The sequence below is a fragment of the Pipistrellus hanaki genome (genome assembly GCF_964339955.1).
Source record: "Pipistrellus hanaki genome assembly, chromosome: 1".
In the NCBI taxonomy this organism is placed as follows: Eukaryota; Metazoa; Chordata; class Mammalia; order Chiroptera; family Vespertilionidae; genus Pipistrellus; species Pipistrellus hanaki.
Window position 1 is genome coordinate 35,815,522 of NC_140503.1, and position 20,866 is coordinate 35,836,387.

The following is a 20,866-nucleotide window of genomic DNA, read 5'->3' on the forward strand; positions in this document are numbered from 1 at the left end:
CCTCACCTCGGGGTCATCTGGGGAAACATCCCGAAGCCTCAGGCGCTGAGCCTGGCCGCCGGCCCCCCCCCCCCCCACTCCGGTGCAGAACAAACCTGTCTTCCTTGTTTCATGATGGTGGGGTTGGCAGTGGTGTTGCGCTGGGTGGAGCTGACGAACCCACTGGTGCCCAAGAGGCCCAGGCGGGCGGAAGGGACGTTCCGAGAAGGGATCTGGTACTGGCGCGGGTTCCGCCGGCCCATGCCGCCCACAGAGCCGGCCGTCGGGAGGGAGTTGGACTGCCCAAAGCCGCGACTGTGGGAGCGAACAGAGAAGAAGCAGGGGGTGTGCGTCCCCTTCAGCCATCTCACCCCCAGGCTGCCTGTGGGATGCCTCCTGGGAGACGGGGTCTGCTCACGTGTTGACAGTCCTAAGGCCTATGGGGTCCCTGGGGGACTGAACCAGGAAGGGGCTGATGGAAAGGACAGCTGGCAGCTGGGAGCAAAGATGCTGTGCACCGTCAGGGCGCGATTACAGCGATTCCTCCATCCTCATGTCAACCCGGCGAAGTGGGCGCTCTACCGCTTTTAATCACAGCTGGAGAAGCAACAGAGCTTCGTAGCTTCTCGAAGGTCACTCAGCCAGCAGGGGGCAGTGCTGGCAGCCCAGAGGTTTAACCAGGGCACTCCTGGGCCTTCTTCCAAGCTGGCCACAGGGCCCAGAGCACTCACCGGCCTGTCAAGAGGCCACACAGCGCCCTGACTGGTTTGGCTCAGTGAATAGAGCATCAGCCTGCGGACTCAGGGGTCCCAGGTTCGATTCCGGTCAAGGGCATGTACCTTGATTGCGGGCACATCCCCAGATGGGGGTGTGCAGAAGGCAACTGATCCATGGGTCTAACTCTCTATCTCTCTCCCTTCCTCTCTGTAAAAAAAAAAAAATCAATAAAATATATGAGAGACCCCACAGCAAGAAGGCTGCACAGCCAGGCTCGGTGTTCCTTCCATCAAACCGCAGTCTTCCCCGGTGTCTGTCTGGCTCTGTGGAAGGCTCGGGGACAGTGGCCCGAGAGCACCATAGATGTCAGCTCCCTGAAAAAAAGGTCGAAGTCTGTCCTCGTCAAGCCTACGTGCTCCGTGACCGGATCCGCTCCTGACACAGTAAAGGCATGTTGAATGAATGCAAGGATGGACAAGCTTCTGCCAGCCGGACGCCTCTCCACAGGGCAGGACTGACCCACAGCGGAGGGCGCTGACTCCAGGGTACGGAGGAGGGTATGGAGGAGGGATCTGAGAACGGAGACGGCGATGTGTGGCCCCAGCACACCCACTGCTGCCCACTGCACGGGCCCTCCTTGCGCGGAGACCGGAAGGGCCGCGTGTCTCCCCCGGGCCCACCAGGAAGGCTGCCGGAGACACAGGCAGGCGGCGCCCTCGGAGGCTGGGCTCCCTGCGCCGCTGTGACCTCATCTCCAAAGCACTTGTCCTCTCTCTCCAACCCGCCTCAGGTTCTGGGAGGGCACGCGGCCGCCAGCGGGGTTTCAGGAACCAGCACATTCTTTCCAAGAAGAGTCAGCTTTAGTCATTCCCTGATGTTTAGGCCGAAATGCTTTACCTCCAATGGCCACAAGATGGAACAGACTCGCCTTCAGAACAGACCGAGCAGAGCAGGGGAGGTTTGTGCCAGGCCTGTGAGGAGACTCCCGGAGACAGGGCTGACGTATGTAACCAGTTGAGGATGCTGGGGTGGGGGTTGAGGGGCCCTGCAGAACAGTCATTTCCTGCGAGAGAGTGAGTTGTGTGTGCCTAGGGGGAGGGGCCTCTCAGCCATTAGCACGGCCGATCTCAGAAAATGTTTCTCTTTCCCCAGCATTCCTGTTTTCCCAGGGAGAGAGGGAGGGCGGGGAGAATTCCACGGTGAGCTGGCCGAACTGATTTCTCGGCTCTGTCTTTCCGCTTCCAGGCGTTTGTGGCTCCTCTTCGTGTGGTCAGAAGGGGCACTCCTGATCCTAGGTCTCTCTGTGTATCCCGTCCTTCCTCCCTCTTCTTCCCCTCTTTCTTCTGTTACTAAGGTTTATGACGTGTGGTTTGGAAGAGGAAACTCAAGCCAGGGTGGGTAGGAGTCTTTCATGGGATGGCAGAGACCTCCTCTGGAGGAAGGACCATCTGAGCGACTGACGGGTGGAGAGCGAGCGGTGGTGGTGGTGGTTGTGTGTGTGTGTGTGTGTGTGTGTGTGTGTGTGTGTGTGTGTGGTGTGTGTGAACTATGAAAACTAGGCCTTTGGTTTTTGGAGTCAGAATTTTGGCCACCTGGTAGATGATTCAGTATTCTGCTAAGACTTTTCCTTATTTAGTGCGAATGGCTTTTTCCCCCCCTCGTTTTCCCTTTCGGTTGGATTTTTTAAAAGTTACTTCATATGCAAAATACAGTAGTCAGTGACCGGTGCTGAAAGGATTTGTGCCTCCAGGAAGGCAGAGTGTGTCTTGAGCAATATAATGTGGGCAGAGGGTTCTGGTAAGGGCCCCGGAGGAATGAGGGCTCCAGGCCTCCAGAAGGGAGGACTCGCTGGCTGGCTGCAGTGGGAAAGCCCAGAGTATTTTGGGGATAGAATGGGCGGGTGAGGAGAGTTTGGCTGGGCCATCTTTCTCATGACGGTGGGCTCTACGGTGGCGTCCTTAACAGGCTATGACAAAGCCACTGCTGGCAACCAGAGCGAACGCCTAGGTTACTTAAGAACACTAGGCTTAATGAGATAATCATTCCTTCTGGGGAGAGAATAAAGCGACAAAAGTAAATTTTCATTTTTCATTCTCTTCCTCTGCCCGTTTGTGTCTCTCTTTCTTTGCCTTCCTAAGTCTAACCAAGTGATTTCATTATCTTGAAGTGCGTGAACAGACTAAAGAAGAACCAATTAGTTTGGGATTTGGGATAATTCAAGCAGGGGGTGGGCTGCAGACACCTTTGTATTATTGGAGAAACGGGTCTTCAAAGCAAATTAATAGCATAAGAAGATCCCAGAGGTAATACATAGGAGAACAAATTATTTTCTAGAGCTTTGGCAACCTCCAACTGAACATCTACAATTGATGATTAAATTCATTCTTATCTAATCCACAAAAGAGGCCCACTGGGACTCCAATCTGGCAAACCTTAGGTTAGCTAGCCCAAAACAAGCTTTAGGTAGTAACATTCTAGAGAGGTCAAGGTTAACCAAGGACAAGGCAGAGCAGACAGAGGCAGGGGATGAAACTCCAAGGTGAGTAGCAAAGGCCTTAAAAGCTCTATCTTCATGGTCAACTTCTAAATCCTTCCTTCCACTTGGAACTTGGCTCCCATGGGGCTGGTGTGGCAAGAGGAGCTGGCACCTCCTCCTCATACTTGGGAGAAGTGTTGCTGCTCGTACAAGGAGAGAGAGAGAGAGAGAGAGAGAGAGAGAGAGAGAGAGAGAGAGAGACTGGGAAAGGGGCAGCCCCAGGGGAGGGGGCTGAAGTGCAGGCCCAGCCCAACCCACCAGGAGGCACCCCAGAGGGCATGGGGCCAGGGAGTGGGAAATGAAGAGTGTTGCTTGACCTGCCCACCTTTTTTGCACAAAGACCACGAGAGCCGCCTGGCATCCACAGTGGTTAAGAGCACTGACCTCGGCTCTAGCCTGCCTGAACCATATCCTGGCTGCCATCGCCTACCGACTCCTCCATAAAATGAGGCTGACGGCAGCTCCTCTACCTTACGTGGTTGTTGCAGGATTCAGTGTATTAATATTCTCCACGTGCTTGGATAACTGGCACATAGTAAGTGTTAAATGTTTGTTTAATAAGCATCCATGTTGTGTATAGGGTGGACAATTCATATTTTTTACATTAATTGTTAAGAAAGACTTCACAAATTTCAACCTTAAATAATATCAAACAGTGATGTTGTAAGGTAGACTTATGCAAGTAAATGCACTGAGAAATGAATTCAGAACTTCTCAGGTGCAAGTGAAAACATCACGTGCTCATGTTTAAAAATGCAAAATAAATGGAATGTGTATTTTTAGGATGTTCGCCTCATCATTCTCTTGTCTCCCCAAAACTCCCTGTCATTGTACAAGGCCTCATCCATGCTTCTCCTTAATTCATTGGCACTGTAATTCACCTTTCCTATGCCATTGGGCTCCTCAATTTAAAGCCAATTCAAGGGAATGGGATCTTGAGTACAATAAGGCTTATTTTTAACTGCATCCAAGGAGCTGAAGCACTGTGAGAAATCGAGAATGGTACTGCTCCACTCTTAGATTGCAACTCAGACCAAAATAGACCAGCACTGGGCTCTTCACCCTGCCACCAACTATAATTAGCTTGTCTGCAGCTAGGAGAGAGAAAAAAAATTACACTACCCCTTAAGGTGCTGAGAGAACAGTTTTGTCCTTTCAGAGCCCCCTTTTGGGGATAAACCACCAAGTGTGCTGCTGGCGTTCATTAAATTATATCCACTCTCTGCACCCGGACAGATGCTGCCACTTTGACAATGTCAATTGAGTTACCAAAGATCACACCCAACTCTTCCTCTGGGAATGCTTTCTCTGACAGCCTTTCCCAGCCCCACCTGCTGAAGGAACGCGATTTGGGACTCGCCACAGGGCACCCTGATGACCAACGAATGCCCCGCCTTGTCCTGACCCAGGAGCCCAGGCAGGCAACCAGGCACCTGGGGGGTCACCATGCAGTACAAACCATGAAATCCCAACGTACTTTCTTTGCTGTCGATATCCTGATATGTCTAGAAGGGTTTTCCGAGGGAAAGACCGAAAGAGCTTCTGCACCTGCTGTTTCCATGACAACAATCTTTTTTTCTGCGTCTCTGTAAATGCCTGCAAAAACAAACAGGATTTTTTAATGGGTGACGCAGCCTAGCATTAGGAGGAGAAACATGCAATTAATAGGGGAAAACATTGGCGTCTCTGCGATTGCCTTTTTTTTCACCTGTTTTCAAGCTGGTTCAAACAGCAGTTAGTTTCATAACTGAAAATTCAAATTATTTGGCATTGGAGGTGTCTGGTAAGGTACATGCATTAAAGTGTTTTTTTGTTTGTTTGTTTTAAATATATAATTTATTGATTTCAGAGAGGAAGGGAGAGGGAGAGAGAGTCAGAAACATCAATGATGGGAGAGAACGATTGATCAACTAACTGCCTCCAGCATGCCCTACACTGGGGATGGAGCCCAAAATCGGAGCATATGCCCTGACCAGGAGTCAAACTGTGACCTCCTGGTTCATAGGTTGATGCTAAACCATTGAGCCAAGCCAGCTGGGTAAAGTTTTGATAACCCTTGGTTTTGGTTGCATTTCTGATAGGCCCAAACCCACCTTCTCTTGCCTCTGACTCCACTCTGGACTCTATTTATTAACCAAGAATAAATTGCAAAATTGATTGCCGAATACTCTAGCTTCTGCAGCCTCCCCGGCATTTTCATAATCAATGGAAATGCTAAACCACTCCAAAAGTCAATCTGCTTGATGGTGTGTGGACATTCTGAGTGGTCAGCTGGGCTTTGGAACATGGGGTTTAGTTTGCATTTAGGGCTGGGCTGAGAAACCTTCAGTTTAAGAATCTGGTGCCCTACTCAAAACTCATTGCACATGTCCCCACCGAACTGGTCTAAAGTTTAGGAAGATGGGTAGGTGTGATGGCTTCTCAAGTCTTTTCTAGTAAAGCTGGTGTTGGAGGATGTTGTGCCTACTGCCCTGTTATATGCTGTCATCTACATCATGTGTCCCTTTGGGTGTGCCATGGCCTAGGGAAAGACTTTCAGGGGTTGTTTGTCTCCAGGGCAGAGACTCTCAAATTCATGGTCTATTAGATTTCCCCAAAGAAACGGTTAAAATGCAGATTCCTGGCCTCTTCCCCACACCCAGAGCCCGACGGTAGATCTGGCGGGGAGTCGGTGTCCTGGTCATTCTGCTGCAGGCAGCACTTGGACGTGGAGTGTTCGAGATGATGAGGACCCCCACACACAATACAGGAATCCTATCAAGTATCCAGAACCGTGGTCCACATGCCATGGAAATCCATCGGGTTTGACAGATCAGCATTAGCAGTGATGGAGATCATACGCCTCGGTAGTTTTGTCAGTAAGGCATGAAATTTAAGAAGCAATAAGCTATTACTTAGAATAACAGACTACATGATTATTTCCCAATGAAGGAGACAGATTCCTGAAACAAGGGGGGGGGGGGGCGGATAGAAAGACAGCTTAATTTTCCTCTGATGACATTTAATCTTTAAGGACCTAAACACAAGAGAGCGATGTGAGCAAAAGCAAAAAGATATCAGTCATATTGCAGAAAAGTTACTGACTTGCAAACCGCTTCCCCCTGAGTGACCTTAGCCAGACACCATTAAGGGTTACCAACCAAGGGACCCGGTGCCCCATCAGAGAAAGAGATGCAGACCCTCCTCTCAGGTGAGGGGCAGGATGGTCTCATGGCTGAGAGGTGAGGCCCTGGTTCTCCTCTGTGGCCCCTCTCATTTTTGGTGATGCTCGGTGAGTGTCCATCCGCACAGAAGGACCTCTGAGAACTGTGACAAGGCAAACGCATCCGCTGGACTCATAAAGGGATGGACAGGTTCTGCTTTTGACTGGCTCATTCAGCCAGATGTTAAGTGAGGACCCAAGATGCAGGCACCCTGGTGAAGATGAGCTGAGGAGGAGGAGGGCCCAGCCAGTGGGTCAGAGGAAAGCTCTGGATGCAGACGGGAGGGCCTGAATGCCCACACGCCCTTATGTGAGTTCCTCCACCTGAGACTCTGCTCCTTCTAAAAGCTGAGGGTGATAATGTCTCCCTCTAATGGACGCTGGAAGGACTAAGTGAGATAACACAGGAAAAGCACTCAGAACATTTAAGGACATGCCTGGCTCTTAGAAATGATTCAACCCACGCGGCTCACAGATACTCTCACCGGCTATTTTCAGTTGTGTGGACTAGCCCTCGGGTTGTGGCATGTGAGCGTTTGTCTTGGTTGGTGTTCAACAGCCACCTTTAGTCCCAATACATTACTTCGAGGTCTCAAAACTAGAGGCCTGAGCTGGTCTGGAGCTAGCCTGGAGGACAAGCCTGAACTTCAAGTGACAAAGGAGCTAATGGTTCACTAGAGAGATGGGCATTCAAAGTGTGTCCGACCGAAACCGGTTTGGCTCAGTGGATAGAGCGTCGGTCTGTGGACTGAAGGGTCCCAGGTTCAATTCCGGTCAAGGGCATGTACCTTGGTTGCGGGCATATCCCCAGTAGGGGGTGTGCAAGACGCAGCTGATTGATGAGTCTCTCTCATCGATGTTTCTAACTCTCTCTCCCTCTCTCTTCCTCTCTATAAAAAATCAATAAAATATATTTTAAATAAAATAAAGTGTGTCCAGGGACTCCAGTTCACACAGGACATCGGCCACCTTTGGGGGCAAAGAGCCTCTGCAGAGGTCAGCTCTCTCACTCTGACCTGGGTGTCAGGCTCAGCTAGTGCCAGGCCGCAGGCAGGAGCCAGCACCCAGCAATGGGAGTGAGTGGGCAGGCCGGTTCTCAGTCCTGGCGGGGCCGCTGGGAGCAGGAGCGCTGGGCCGTGGCTAAATGCTGGAGGCTGGTTCCTGTGCTCCGCCATCGGCAGGGACGCCTGGCACCACACCTCAGCCCCCTCCACTCTGGAAGGAAGATTCCACACTGCAGGCTGCTCAGACCCAGCCAGCCAGCCACTGCTCCGTCTTCTGTCCCTGTCAGGCCCAGACCAATCCGTCTGTCTGGAGGAGGATGTGTCCTGCAGCTTGTGTGGCTGGATGAAGAGCCTCATTAAGGGGACACGCGCTCGGATTCCTAGAACCGGCAAGCAGGAGATTGCCGGGGTTTACAATCCATGAGGAAGTGGTTGGTCCCAGATACAGAATCCAGACCTTTCCTGTCTTCCCTTTTCCTTCTCTAGGGAGCCGGTCCTTCATGCCAGGAGGGAAGGTGCCTTGGAAGTGACGACACCTCCCCTTGCAGGGGGCGGGGCAGCCGTGGGGGCTGAGGAAGGCAGGCCTGTCCGGGGCCCAGGCTGGCCGACCTCCTGCCGGGCAGCAGGGAGGGTGCCTTCTCTCACACACAACCCGGGGCTGTGGAAAATCATACAGACCGTTTCCTCTTTCTCAACTGAAATAATAAAGAGGCTTGAACAACATTTTCCCTTCCAAAGCCGAGCCCAGGCCCTCCATCCAGACCTGAATTCAGGCAAGCGGACTCGGCCAGAGCTCCTATCTGCCGAGACTCCCGGTACCGAGAGGCCCCTTGCCTGGGCCTCCACCCGGCAGAGGAGCCCACAGTGTCATCTTTGCACTGAATCGCTGGGCAGCGGGAGAAAAAGTGGAAAGAAGCAAAAAGAAGAGCCGCAATGCGCAGGGAGCTTGTGCCAGAGGCAGGCCAGGGATAAGCCTCAGGCCACAGCTTCGGGGCTGGTGTGGACCCACTAGGAAGCAGAGGCGGCCAGAGGACGGTCATTCGGCCAACGGGTGGAGGTAACCTGTCCTCCACTGCTCAGCGTGAATGTGGGAGGGGAGGCAGGGATCTGCTTTGCTTCCTCATTTAAAGGCTCCCTTCTCGAATTCCTCCCAATGGTCTCCCGAACGAGACACAGAACCCCCAAAAAGGCTGCCCTGTCTGCCTGGAGCACTCTCCTGCCTCCTTCCTCACCGAGCAGTGAGACTCTGCCTGCCTTTTGGATGAGCTGAGGGTGGGGGCAGCCCCTCTGAGGAACCCCTGCTTCCGGCTCAGCCAGGTGCCTGCCACTCCTCATCCGGGCTCTGGGGCACACTGGGAGGGCCTCTCAGAGCCTTTATCATCATGTACGTGACAACCTGCTTTTCCTTCGTCTCACCCACTACCCTCACCGCAAGCTGCCGGGCCAGGGCCAGGGCCAGGGCCAGGGCCAGGGGGACTGGTAAATATCTATGGAATGAATGAGTTCAGAAATTCGTCACCGTGCTCTTGTCTTCTGTCTGTGGCTTTCTGCTGGTCAAAACAAGTGCAGGGCCAGGACTGGACATAGAAAAGGTTGAGTGGAGGGTTTGGGGAGAGGCACATAGAAGAATGGATGCCGCTGTGAGAGAAAATTGCAAAAGTGAGATTTTAGGGAGTGGGGGAGGCGTGGCTGAGGTGGAAACCAGCAGGAGATTGGATACCTGCACACGAGGATGGGCGAGTCAGAGCATGGAGGTGGGGGCCCCAGGGAACTGACCATACAGAAAGGAAAGGGGAGAGGGCAGACCTCTGAACTGGCTATGTCCCCAAACTGGGGACCCCTGAACTCCCAGGGTTCTGGCTACCACCACAGCAAAGGTGAGGAGACTTGGAGGCCTTTACCATCTTATTCTCATGTCAAGACCCCACAAGAAGACCTCAGTGCCCTAGGTTTATCCAGTCCTAAGTTTCCTGAGGCCTAGACCTTGTTACTGGAACTCTCTGGAGGAGAGTCACCACCAAAGAAGCCACTGGAGTCTTGGATTTGAGGCCCAATGGCCTGTGCCCATGTGTCGCTCAGGGCAGCCATGGCCAGCACGTGCCCCGCCCTGCGGTGGAGACTGTGCCAGCTTTGAGAGCCTGGTAGGCACAGCCCCATCATGCCTCGGTCCTTCTTCAAAAGACACATGGCTAAAAACAACCCCCATGGGACCCCCACCTCACTCACACACACACACACACACACACACACATTGTTTCTGCTGCACACTCTTTCTCATCCCTCCCTCAAATCTCCTTGAGCCCCAGGGCAAAACGTTTCAAGGCAAAAGCGTTGCAAGAGTGGAGAACATCAGGGGCTAGAAGGCAGGACTGTGTGTGTGCACACCTCCCAAGGTGTGGTCACTCAGAGATTCTCCCAGAGTCAGAAGTTTCTCGCAGGCACGCACCCTCACATCAGAGCTCAATCCAGACGAGCCTTGGGACAACTAAGTTATACACAAGCTTTGCTCAGGCTTGAGGCCACCAGGCCAAGTTCTGCCCGAGCCATTCGGACATTTACCCCACGGAAACAAGGTGTTGCTGATTCCAACGATCCCGCCGCAGGAACCATTGAGAAAAAAAGCAGTGAGAAAAAAAAGCTTTGTGAAATCTATCACGACTCACCTCATGAATTAGACACTTGTCTATGAGCTGTAAATAGGAACTTATATTCTCCTCATCGGGTCTGGAGACCAAGAGCTGTGTGCACACTGTGAATTAAAAGAGAGAGAGAGAGGAAAAAAAAAGATGAATTAGAAAAATGCGCACCCATCTCCTAACCCTGAGATCTGTTTCTGATTTCCTTTCAGGACCAGCGTTCGGAGAGGCCTGTGTGCCTGTGGCTGTACGTAAGGCTCACCAAAAAGGCCGGGAGGCCCCTCATTCCACTGAAGTCAAAGGCCCGGGCACCACGGGAGCCCTCGCCCTGAGGAGCCCCGTCGATGAATTCCAGGCATACCATTCTATATTAAGCCTTCCACAACCCGGCCCGACACAGACACGCTGGGGGAGGAAGAACGCAGCAGTGTCCCGGGCTCTGTCTTTGAAAGAGGCTCCTTTGGAGAGGGCGTTCAAAGGCAGCAAAGGCCATCGGTGTTATGAGAGAGCAGGCGCCGCGATTTTTATGAATGAACCGAGCACCTCGTTTGGAGGCATCAAGCTGGCACATCCTTTAGGATGTGAGGTGCGTGGGTGGCACACACGAGCAGGAAGCCTGCTGCTCAGTCACTGGAGGGTTATTTCTCAAAGCGACCCACGCACTTACACACACACACACACAGGTTCACCTACACACTCAGGTTAAGTGCAGCGGCTGAAAGAGCAGAGTGAGTCTGTGGGCAGAGTACACACGCTGCTGGGTTTCGTGGCCACGTCAGTGGAGCCCATTCTGCTCCCTTCTAATTGTTGACAAAAGACATCAATTAGAAGTGGAAATGCCTGGCACTCAGTAAATCACACTTGAAACCTGCGCATTCTGACTTCTTTCCTCTCCTTAATCCTGCACAAGACTATAGCGTTGTTTGTAACAACAGAAACTTGGAAACCACTTTGATGTCCATTCATTGGGGCCATTAGATAAATTATGGTTCACACATACTGTGGGATAGTGTGCAAGAATGAGTAGGTGCTAGTGTATGATAGAAATATTAAAAAAGAGTTGGTGCTACTGTGTTGATAGAACTGTTAAAACTATATAATGTTTTTAAAAAAAAGCTGCAGAGAAGCATGTAAACAAGACCCATTTGTGCGTAAAAAGGACACGTGTGTGCTTGTATAAAGTTATCCAGGGGATATTCCTAATCTGTTTATAGTGGTTGCCTCTGAGGCCTGGGGTGGGAGGGCGAGTTTTCACTGTCTCCCATTTTGTGTAGTTCTGATTTTTTATGTTGACCTTGCAATTATTTTATAACTTATTTAAAAGCATTTACTAGCTAAAACCAGTTTGGCTCAGTGGATAGAGCGTCAGCCTATGGACTGAAAGGTCCCAGGTTCTATTCCGGTCAAGGGCACGTACCTTGGTTGTGGGCACATCCCGAGTAGGAGGTGTGCAGGAGGCAGCTGATCAATGTTTCTCTCTCATCGATGTTTCTAACTCTCTATCTCTCCCCTTCCTCTCTGTAAGCAATCAATAAAAAATATATATAAAAAAAATAAAAACATTTACTAGTAAACATGATAAACAAGCTGAGCGAGGAGTACAGGCCTCCCGAGGGCGTAGCCCCGTATACTTCTCGCCACAGGGGCGGTGGGTGTGGCACCTCACAATCAGGTAGCCACCCCCACACCACATAGCCCTTCACCCATGGCTCTGGTCATCTGCTCTAAGCACCCACTAGATCAGTGGTTCTCAACCTTCCTAATGCCGTGACCCTTTAGTACAGTTCCTCATGTTGTGGTGACCCCCAACCATAACATTATTTTCGTTGCTACTTCATAACTGTAATTTTACTACTGTTAATGAATCGTAATGTAAATATCTGTGTTTTCCAATGGTCTTAGGCTGTACAGCAGCGGTTCTCAACCTGTGGGTCGTGAGACACACACACACACACACACACACACACACACACACACACACGGCATGATCTATGGTAGGGGATGATTTTAGCCCCATGATTTTTAACATGTATGCCGAGGCACACTGGTGTGCCGCAAGAATTTGTACAACATGCAATACCTGACTATTTAGTCAGGGGCACTGGCCTCCTTTCCCTTAAGATTGCCGAAGGAAAAAAATGACAACAGCCAATACAACAATAGCTGCCCGGTATGAAGAGATAAAAATTATTTCTATTTTTCATCATATCGGCAGAAAATATATTTTTTGGTGTGCTGCAGAACTTTAGTAACTAATGTGTGCCTTTAGATGAAAAGGTTGAAAACTGCTGCTTCAGCCTGAGGGTCCAGAGCCCAGTGACGCTCTGCCAGGAGGGCCCAGCTGCCTGGGCTGGAGAGTAGGTGAGGACACACAAGGTTAAGGAAGAGAGCTTTGGGGGTCACAGAGATCTGAGTTCAGATCCAAATTCCTCAGCCTCCCAGAGCCACACTTTCCTCATCTGTACAATGGGCTCATGACATCGACTCTGGCAGGCAGCTTCTCCAGCACCCAGGGGAGGCCCTCGGGGACTGGGAGTTCTGGTTAGTGGTGCTGAGAGAAGAGAAGGAAAACGGGGGGAATTCAGGCTCTACCTTTCCCCATGACACGCGTGAACTGCCCGGGGAGATCCCCCTCCGGCAGGGGCGCGACGGCCAGCTCCCCGTCGCAGCTGCTCAGGTGGTGTGGCTGGAGCCCGCCGCTGGCGCCGGCTGAGGTGGAGGCTGTGGCGCCGGGGGCCGTGGCACTCTCTTTGCAGTCGGAGCTCTGGCTCTCGGGGCCCATGAGCGAAGCCGGGTGTGGGGCCTGGGGCTCCCGGCGGCGGGCCTCGGGGGTGGCGCTCGGGGAGCTGTAGGCCTTGATCGGAGTCAGGATCATCTGGTGCAGCTCCTGGAGTGGGATGCGAAGGCTGCCCCCCTCGATGATGTCCTAGACGGTCAGAGGGAGAAGACCTCCATTAGGGTCAGGGACGGGGTATCCTGCCTCCTCCGATGCTTCCCCTGCCCTGCCCAGAGCTCTTCTCAGACAGGACGTGTGGCTGCTGGCCCTTCATCATACATTCGTTGGAAAAGCAACCATTTCAATGTTATCTAATACTAGAGGCCCAGTGCATGAAATTCGTGCACAGTGGCAATAGGGGGTCCCTCATCCAGCCTGAACCCTCTCCAATCCGGCAGTCAGACATCCCTCCCGCAATCCAGGACCACTGGCTCCTAACCACTTGCCTATCGGCTTGATTGCTACCTAACAGCTCCCCTGCTGGCCTCATGGCCCCCAACTGCCCACGCCTGCTGGCCTCATGGCCCCCAAATGCCCTCCCTGGCTGGCTTCATGGCCTCCAACTGCCCTCCCCTGCTGGCCTGATTGCCCCCAACCGCCTTTGCCTCAGCCCCCCATGGCTTTGTCCAGAAGGAAGTCAGGTAGAAGGATGTCTGGTCTCCCGGTCTAATTAGCACATTACCCTTTTGTTAGTATAGATTAGCCCAAGTAGAAAACTTGGCATATACAGACATATACAGTGAGGAAATTGTACATCACCTAAAAACCTACTATCTAGAGATGGTCACTAAAATGATTTTGGTCCATTTCTTTTTCTTGCTTCTTCGGGGTCTTCCTATAAAATGCATTTTGATAGCTTACACTCACATACTTCAGAAGCTGTATAAGAAAGCTGGGTCATATGGTGGCTTCCTGTCTTGTGTACCAGTGGCTTTAAGTGAAGGAACCTTCATTCAGCCCACGATACAGGAAACACAGGGTAGTGGTTTAAAGCACAGATTCTAGGATGGATGTGGGGCTTCAAATTCTGACACAGCTGTGTGACCTTGGGTAAATGACTTAACGTCTCTGTGCCTGTTCCCCTGTGTATAAAGTGAAGATAAGAATAGTACCTGCCTCATCAGGTGGTTGTAATGATATTAATATTTGTAAAGCTGCAGGTCTATTTTTGTGTCACGCAAAGTACAGTGGGTGAGGGGAGGATGGTGGGAAATGAGATCCGAGGAGCCAGAGGGGGCTGAGTGTGGAGGCCTGCAGGCTGGGGCAGGGATGCAAGAATTTCTTCTAAATGAATGGGAAATGAGGGAAGGTTTGTCACAGGGGCATGACATGTTTTTAGAAGAATCATTTCAGAGAGAAAGACATGTAAGATATATGTATAATGTATATATATATGACTTGATAAATTAGATCCTTCTGCACACGCAGTTGGATATACTGGGGATTGTTTATTAGGAAAAGGAACGGAAGTTGATTCTGATAGACATTTACCCACGTGCCAAGTGCTCCCAGGGGTGCAGAACAGGCTCACACACTCGTGGCTGGAGGTCGGGGCAGGGCTTCCCTGGCATAGTGGGTGGCCCAGCCTCTGCCCCAGTGCTGCCCAGCGCTTGCACAGCAAACTTCGCCCTGGGATCCCGGAAGGACACTGACAAGCAGTGCCCTGATTACTCATGAAGATTTAATCTTCAGAGAGCCCAGAATAGCAAGGACACAACTTTAAAAGCACGAGTACCAATCCATTCCTGGGATCCTCTCTTCCCGAGAAAAATTGCTTGACTACGACGATGTCAAGGAACACAAGGATATGGATTGTGATCATTTCTGCACCCAGACTTTCTAATCAATCCATGAGTCAGAGGAAACCTGAGGACAGCAGCCTTGGACAGACGTGTTTTAATTCTGGGCAGCAAAACACCAAGAGCCCTGCTCTGTCATTGGCGGGAACCTGCTTTGTTCAGGGAGCTGGGAGCAGAGCCTGAATTGTGCCTTCGCCTAGTTGGCACCTGGGGTTCCTGAGGGAAGGGAAATGCTAAGTAGCCACCAGAATCGCCTCAATCCTGGCCAGGGCCCTGTCCGGCCTTCTTTAGGGGACCGAGTCCATTTTTCTTTCAACACCTAGTGGATACGGCCATGGTGAGACCAGCCGCAGCCTGCGCTGGCAAGCCTGATGTGTGCGTTGGGGTGCTCCTGATCATTCCCAGTTTTCCTGCTGCCCAGACCGGACCAGCCTTTTCCCAAAATCTGATACTGTCACATGACTGGTTCCCTGACTTTGGACGTGGTAAACTGGTTCCGGGCAAGGCACATGGAGGGAGCGAGCTGACCCATGCCAGGAGAGCACTGCTGCCTGTTCTGACCCAACTATGTGCCTCTGGGTCCTCCTGTTCCTGTCAACCACTCAGCCAGCTCCTGGGTTCTCTCACCTTCGTGTCCAGCTCCTGACAGAGGTGGGGAAGGGAAAGGACAGAAAGGTAGTGAGGCTTCCCATGGAAACAGAAGGGCATCGCATGCGTCTTGTCGTGCCATCCCACGTGGCATCTACCACCGAGGCGAGCAAATGCAGGCCTGTGACATCGTCAACTGCCACCAGACCTTCATCTGCTCTCATCATGTGGCAAGAAGGTCTCTGGAGTGATTCAGTGACGGGGAAGCAGATATGGGTTATGCTAAGAGCTGAACTCCTTCAAACAGGAAACATACACTTGCCCCAAGTTCAGATCTTACCTTATTCTATTGGAAAACAACTACACCAAAAAGGAAACTATAAACATGATGAATAATGTTGGACATTTTCAGGAAATAGAATTTACAGGAATCATGCAGAGTTTGGTTTGGTTTCCCCCCCAGGACTTCAAGCCACTGACTCAAAGGTAACGCTTCACTGCCAGCTTCCATGATGTGGCATGAAGATCATCATGCTGACTCCTCAAAATGGCTCCAGAACTCAATACGGGGTGCCCAAGGGGAGCAGGAAAGTATGAAACCGCCCAAATGGGATTCAATCAGTGCCCTCAGCTGTTGGAATTAATTCTCCATGTTGACAAAACCAGGGATTCAACCCAAGTCTCTATTGATCCTCATACCATAAATGGAATCCTATAGTATACACAAAAAGGCAACAACGAAGCTGCGTGCTCACTAATGTGCCGAGCTGAGGAGCTCACGTGAGAACAGGTAATAGGAAGGCTGGACCACCATTTCGCAGCCACCAGCTGGAAGGTGGGCCAGCTGGAAGGAAGCTACTTTCAGACCGTCCCAGCCTTCCTGGCCTGGCTCTTTTAAGACTTTGGAAGAATGGATGAACCTTTCCCAGGGCATTTAACAGCAATGAGATGCAAATCATACGGGAGAGAGCTTCAGCAGCCAGTGTCCGTGGCTCCATCCTTGTCTTTCTGTGAGAAGAACCTGACTTCCATACAATATACAGGACTCCTGTATATGCTTAAATCCATGCCCTCTCCTTTTCATTCACCAAACATCAGCTGAGCCCTACCTGGAGCCAGGCACCGTTAGGTATAGGGGATCTAGAAACAAATATGGCAGAATCCTTGACCTAAGAAGCTTACAGCTGCTGTGACCCATACGGTGTAAGTGTATTTCCAGGACACGGGAGCTGTGGGAACATGGAAAGGCATAGGTAGGGGTGTGTGTGTGTGTGTGTGTGTGTGTGTATGTATCTCCTTTCTCCATGCCAGGGTCCCAGCCTCAGAGTATATTGGATTGAGCTTCACAGTTTGGGAGTCAGCTGAAAAGGATGGTGAATACACATTTCATTATTAAAGATAAATGTTGAAAAAAATATGCCTCAATGGCCATTCCAATTTCTTCCCTTTTCCACCAAATATCTTGAGAAGTCTACATGTCCTTACCCCAGAGCCTCATTACCCACTTACACTCCCCAGTTCATGGGTTTCCCTTTGGTCTCTCCCCAGCTCCTTGAAACCCTTCTCATCTTGGCTATTGGTGACTTCCTGATAACCGATTACAGGGGGAGAGTACAAGCCTCATTGTATGTGAAACGTGCATGGTGCCCGGTTAGACTCCCTCCTTCAGACTCTCTCTCTGACCCTCGGGGCAGGCTCAGCCAGTGTCTGGTTCCTCCAAACCTCCTGTGGCTCCTCAGGGCCTGTCCTCAGCTCTTAACACAAAACACACTTCTGGGGGTACCAACTACTATTTACATACGGATGACCCACAACGGAGTCTTTCAAACCCTCGTGGACTCTAGACTGTTCTTCTGGTCACAGACCTGCCTTTCTGCCTTGCTATTCCACAGGCACCTCAGCCTCGATCCATCAAACTGAGCTCCATTTCCCCACACTGGGAACCCTCCCATGTCTTTTGTCCCAAATGGCACAGCCCCCCTACCAATGCTGGGACTCCTGCTAAATGGCCTTTCTGACCCTTCACCCTGCGTGGCTCAAGGGCCCATCGAGACCGGCTGTAGGCTCCTACTGTGTCTCGCAGCCAGCACCGGCCCCTCTCAGGCTCCTCTCCTCACCCTGCAGAGTGGTGTGTTCAGTCCAGGAAGACGTCCCCACCCGCCTCAGGGGTGATGCACCCCGAGCACACCAGGGTGTGAGAGCTCTGGCTGTGCATCGAGGCCCCAAGGCCAGGAGCTGCGTGCTACTCAGGATTCGCCACCAGTGGCCGGGGTGAATCTAGTCCAAGGCAGATGCTGAGTAAGTAAGTGTTCAGTAACTGCTCGGAACGGCTCTGGACACAGAGCTCATCTGCAGTGACTACAGATTGTGAACTAGCCACGGGCGGGGTCCCACGATCTCCTTAGAAATCCCCAGGTTCTCTGTGAGGTAAGAATGCTGTGGGAGGCCAGGCCATGGAGACGGCATTTCCAACAGCATAATCAGCCTAGGATGCCTGGGAGGCCTGAGGAATGGCTGGTTTCAGGGTGTCCCTGGTGGCCCAAGGGGCGATAAGTTATGGACGATACGGCCCTTGAAGAGCAGGAGAGACCCAAGTCCCAGGGTAGAGAGAACAGAGCTGGGGGCTGTCCTTGGTGGGTGCTGAGTTGGGGTTCACTCCACCCCCAGGCCACGAGCTCCTGAAGAGGCAGTTAAGCAAATAGCTGCACGTGGATGTTCTGAAGCAAGCTCAATGTGATGGTCTGACCCACAGGCTTTCCTCTTCAAATAAGTCAAACCAGAGAAACTGCATTGCTCTCATCCTGCCCAGTAGCTGCCCTCAGATTCTGCATCACACCTGTCATCTTTTCAACATTCCCACTCCAGTGGAGAGATCACAGAGTCAATATTATTGTTGGTGTGAAGTCTGGGACGCAGAAAACATCACTGACATATCAACAGTTAGATGGGACGTCAGGGGCACATCAGGGCTTCCACACACTGATTCGGCCCCAGGCCCCAGGGAGCACAGCTCACAGCCATTCCACCTCTGTCTGTGTGTGTGCTTCCTCAGGGACGGGGCAGGAATGAGTTCCTGAAGGATGCTCCAGAAATACGGGGGGCAAATCACTCTTCACCATAACACTCAGCAATGTAATCCCTACGCAAAATGTTCCCTGTGCTTCCTAACAGAGAAGGCCAACACCGGCCTTTTCGATGCTTCCCAAAAGAGAACGGTTTCTGCTGTCAAAAATGGCAACAGTCTCACTCTGGACAAGCTGCTTAGTGAAGCAGTTAGCATAAAAGTTTGAAAACAGCAATAACCTCAAGGTCAGTTGCACAGGTCACTTGTCAACGGTAATGAACTAATTGTGAACGGGCCTAGATGTGCATGTGAGTAGTCTCTGCGTATCCATCCAGAGGCTTTAAAATAGGGGTGTTGAACTCAATCAGAGAAGGGGCCAAAATCTAAAATCCAGCCTAAATCGCAGGCCGAATGGTTTACTGAACAGTCATAAACTGACAATGTCATAAACTGACAGCGGAGTGCAGTGATGACAGCGCGGTGCGGGCCACATTGCAAGGCCTGGCGGGCTGGATTTGGCCCGCGGGCCTTGTGTTTGACATATGTGCTTTAAAAGCAACCTTCCTTAGAAAGCATATGTGCATATTCTCTAAATATACCCTACCTTCTATTGTGTGGGCTAACTATAACTATATATGGCTTGTAAAAGTATACACACATTCTGTGAATAAGTGAAGAAAATGTACCTTCCATTGCATTAAAAGAGTGGTCAGCAAGCTGCAGCTCATGAACCACATGCGGCTCTTTGGTCCCTTGAGTGTGGCTCTTCCACAAAATACGATGTGAGGGTGTGCACATACAGTGCGATTGAACTTTGTGGCCCATGCACAGAAGTCAGTTTACGGCTCTCAAAATAAATTTCAATCGTTGTACTGTTGATGTTTGGCTCTGTTGACCAATGAATTTGCCGACCACTGCATTAAAATGTGTATGTGCTCACAAAACTAGCGTTAGCCCTACCTACCTCTACTTTGCTCCCTTCCAAAGGTGCCTGGGAGATAGCTAAGGAGGTCACCACTGGAGCTCTGCAGGCAGCAGATAACTACTGAGCTTCCCACCGCCACTCCACCACTTCCCACCGGCAGTGCATGGAATGGCGGCTCTGGGGCAGAGCAGATGGCTCTCTGTGTGTGGAACCAGGCCTGCTCTCCTCCGGCCCTCAGATGAAATCATAAAGTCACCAAGTCCTAAAAATGACATTGTTTCCAGAGTGATGTCTGGGTACAAAGATAGGACGAGAATGTGTTTAGACAGCAAACACAGAGGGACAGCAGCAGCTGATAACTGCTTTTAACACTGGAATAAACTCTTTTTCAGCATTTGGCATTTTTGAGATGGTTCCTAACCGAGTCATGAGGACCTATTCTGTTGTTCAGTGAAAGTGTGAAATTATTCTCTGGAGAGCTAGCGCTGCTGCCTTCTGCCAAGTGACTTTGATCCCCTCTAGTGGAACCTGGGGCACACCTGTAGGTGTTGGCCTCTCTGGGGCAGCTTTCCTCAAACCCAGGTTGAGGGGAGGGGGGCGGGGGGAGAAGGAGAGGGGAGAAGAGCAGCCATGAGGCAGAACTGCATACTCCCTGCACTGTTTTGTTAGGATTTCAGCCTCTGATTGTGGAACCCTTCTCTAATCTCGCCACATGCACAAAAGGCAGAGGGGAATGGACACAAAGAATTCATTTGACAGCACTTCCTCTGTGCCTGGGATGGCCAGTCACAGGCTGCCTGGACCCCGGGAAGAAGTACATTTCGGTAGTCAGGTTACCTGGAAGCATGAATAACCAGGAGGCTTTGCTTCAGAATCATGTCATTTTCCCTAACTTTGATAAGGAAACAACGTGACATACTCTATCAGGTCTGCCAGTGACACTTGTCCCGGGTCCATTTCCCGGTGATGAAGGTGGGAACATTCTCTCGGCCGAGAATAACTTACCCTTTCCAAAGACTTCAGGAGGTTTTGTCTTTCTTTGAGCTTCTGAATACTGATGACAATTTTGTGCCTTGCACCTTTGGTAACATTCTGTAATTGAATTAAAGTTATATTTAAAAACAAAACACCATTTTTAAGAATTAGCTTAGAGACTGGGAGGCTATTTAGTACTTTACTGTTTGCTTTGTTCCTACAGGTTTGCAGACCAGTAGATCTACTTGTCTCTCCTGTTAGCACCTATTGCTAGAAAGCTCTTCCTGCTTAATAGTCTAACTCCATCTGGCTCCACCTGAGCCTGTGTCTTTTGCTGTAACCTTCAGGAGAGCGAGAGAAAGCTGTAACTATTCAGAGGTAATAGTCAATTACCCCTCCCTGCATGAAATTCCTTCACAGTCTTCTTTGTTGTTTTAAAATATATTTGTATTGATTTCAGAGAGGGAGAGAGAGACTGAAACATCAATGATGAGAATCATTAATCAGTTACTTCCTGAATGCCCCCTTTTGGGGATCCAGCCCACAACCTGGGCATGTGCTCTTGACTGGAATCAAACCCGCAGGCTGATGCTCTATCCACTGAGCCAAACCAGCTAGGGCTGTTTGTTTTTTGTTAATCCTCACCTGAAGGTATTTTTTTCCAT

General features: G+C 51.0%; 1 protein-coding gene across 4 annotated transcripts in view; it reads right to left on the reverse strand.

Moving 5' to 3' along the window:
- Positions 1 to 20,866, reverse strand: part of SAMD4A (sterile alpha motif domain containing 4A) — a 219,185-nt gene that overhangs the window by 16,603 nt on the left and 181,716 nt on the right. For all 4 annotated transcript variants that reach the window (XM_084877671.1, XM_084877674.1, XM_084877673.1 and 1 more), the window contains 5 exons: positions 20,232 to 20,318; positions 12,667 to 13,000; positions 10,102 to 10,187; positions 4,710 to 4,828; positions 96 to 294 (listed from right to left, as the gene is read on the reverse strand). In XM_084877671.1, coding sequence (XP_084733797.1) covers positions 96 to 294; positions 4,710 to 4,828; positions 10,102 to 10,187; positions 12,667 to 13,000; positions 20,232 to 20,318 — 825 coding nt within the window. The remainder of the gene's footprint in view (positions 1 to 95; positions 295 to 4,709; positions 4,829 to 10,101; positions 10,188 to 12,666; positions 13,001 to 20,231; positions 20,319 to 20,866) is intronic.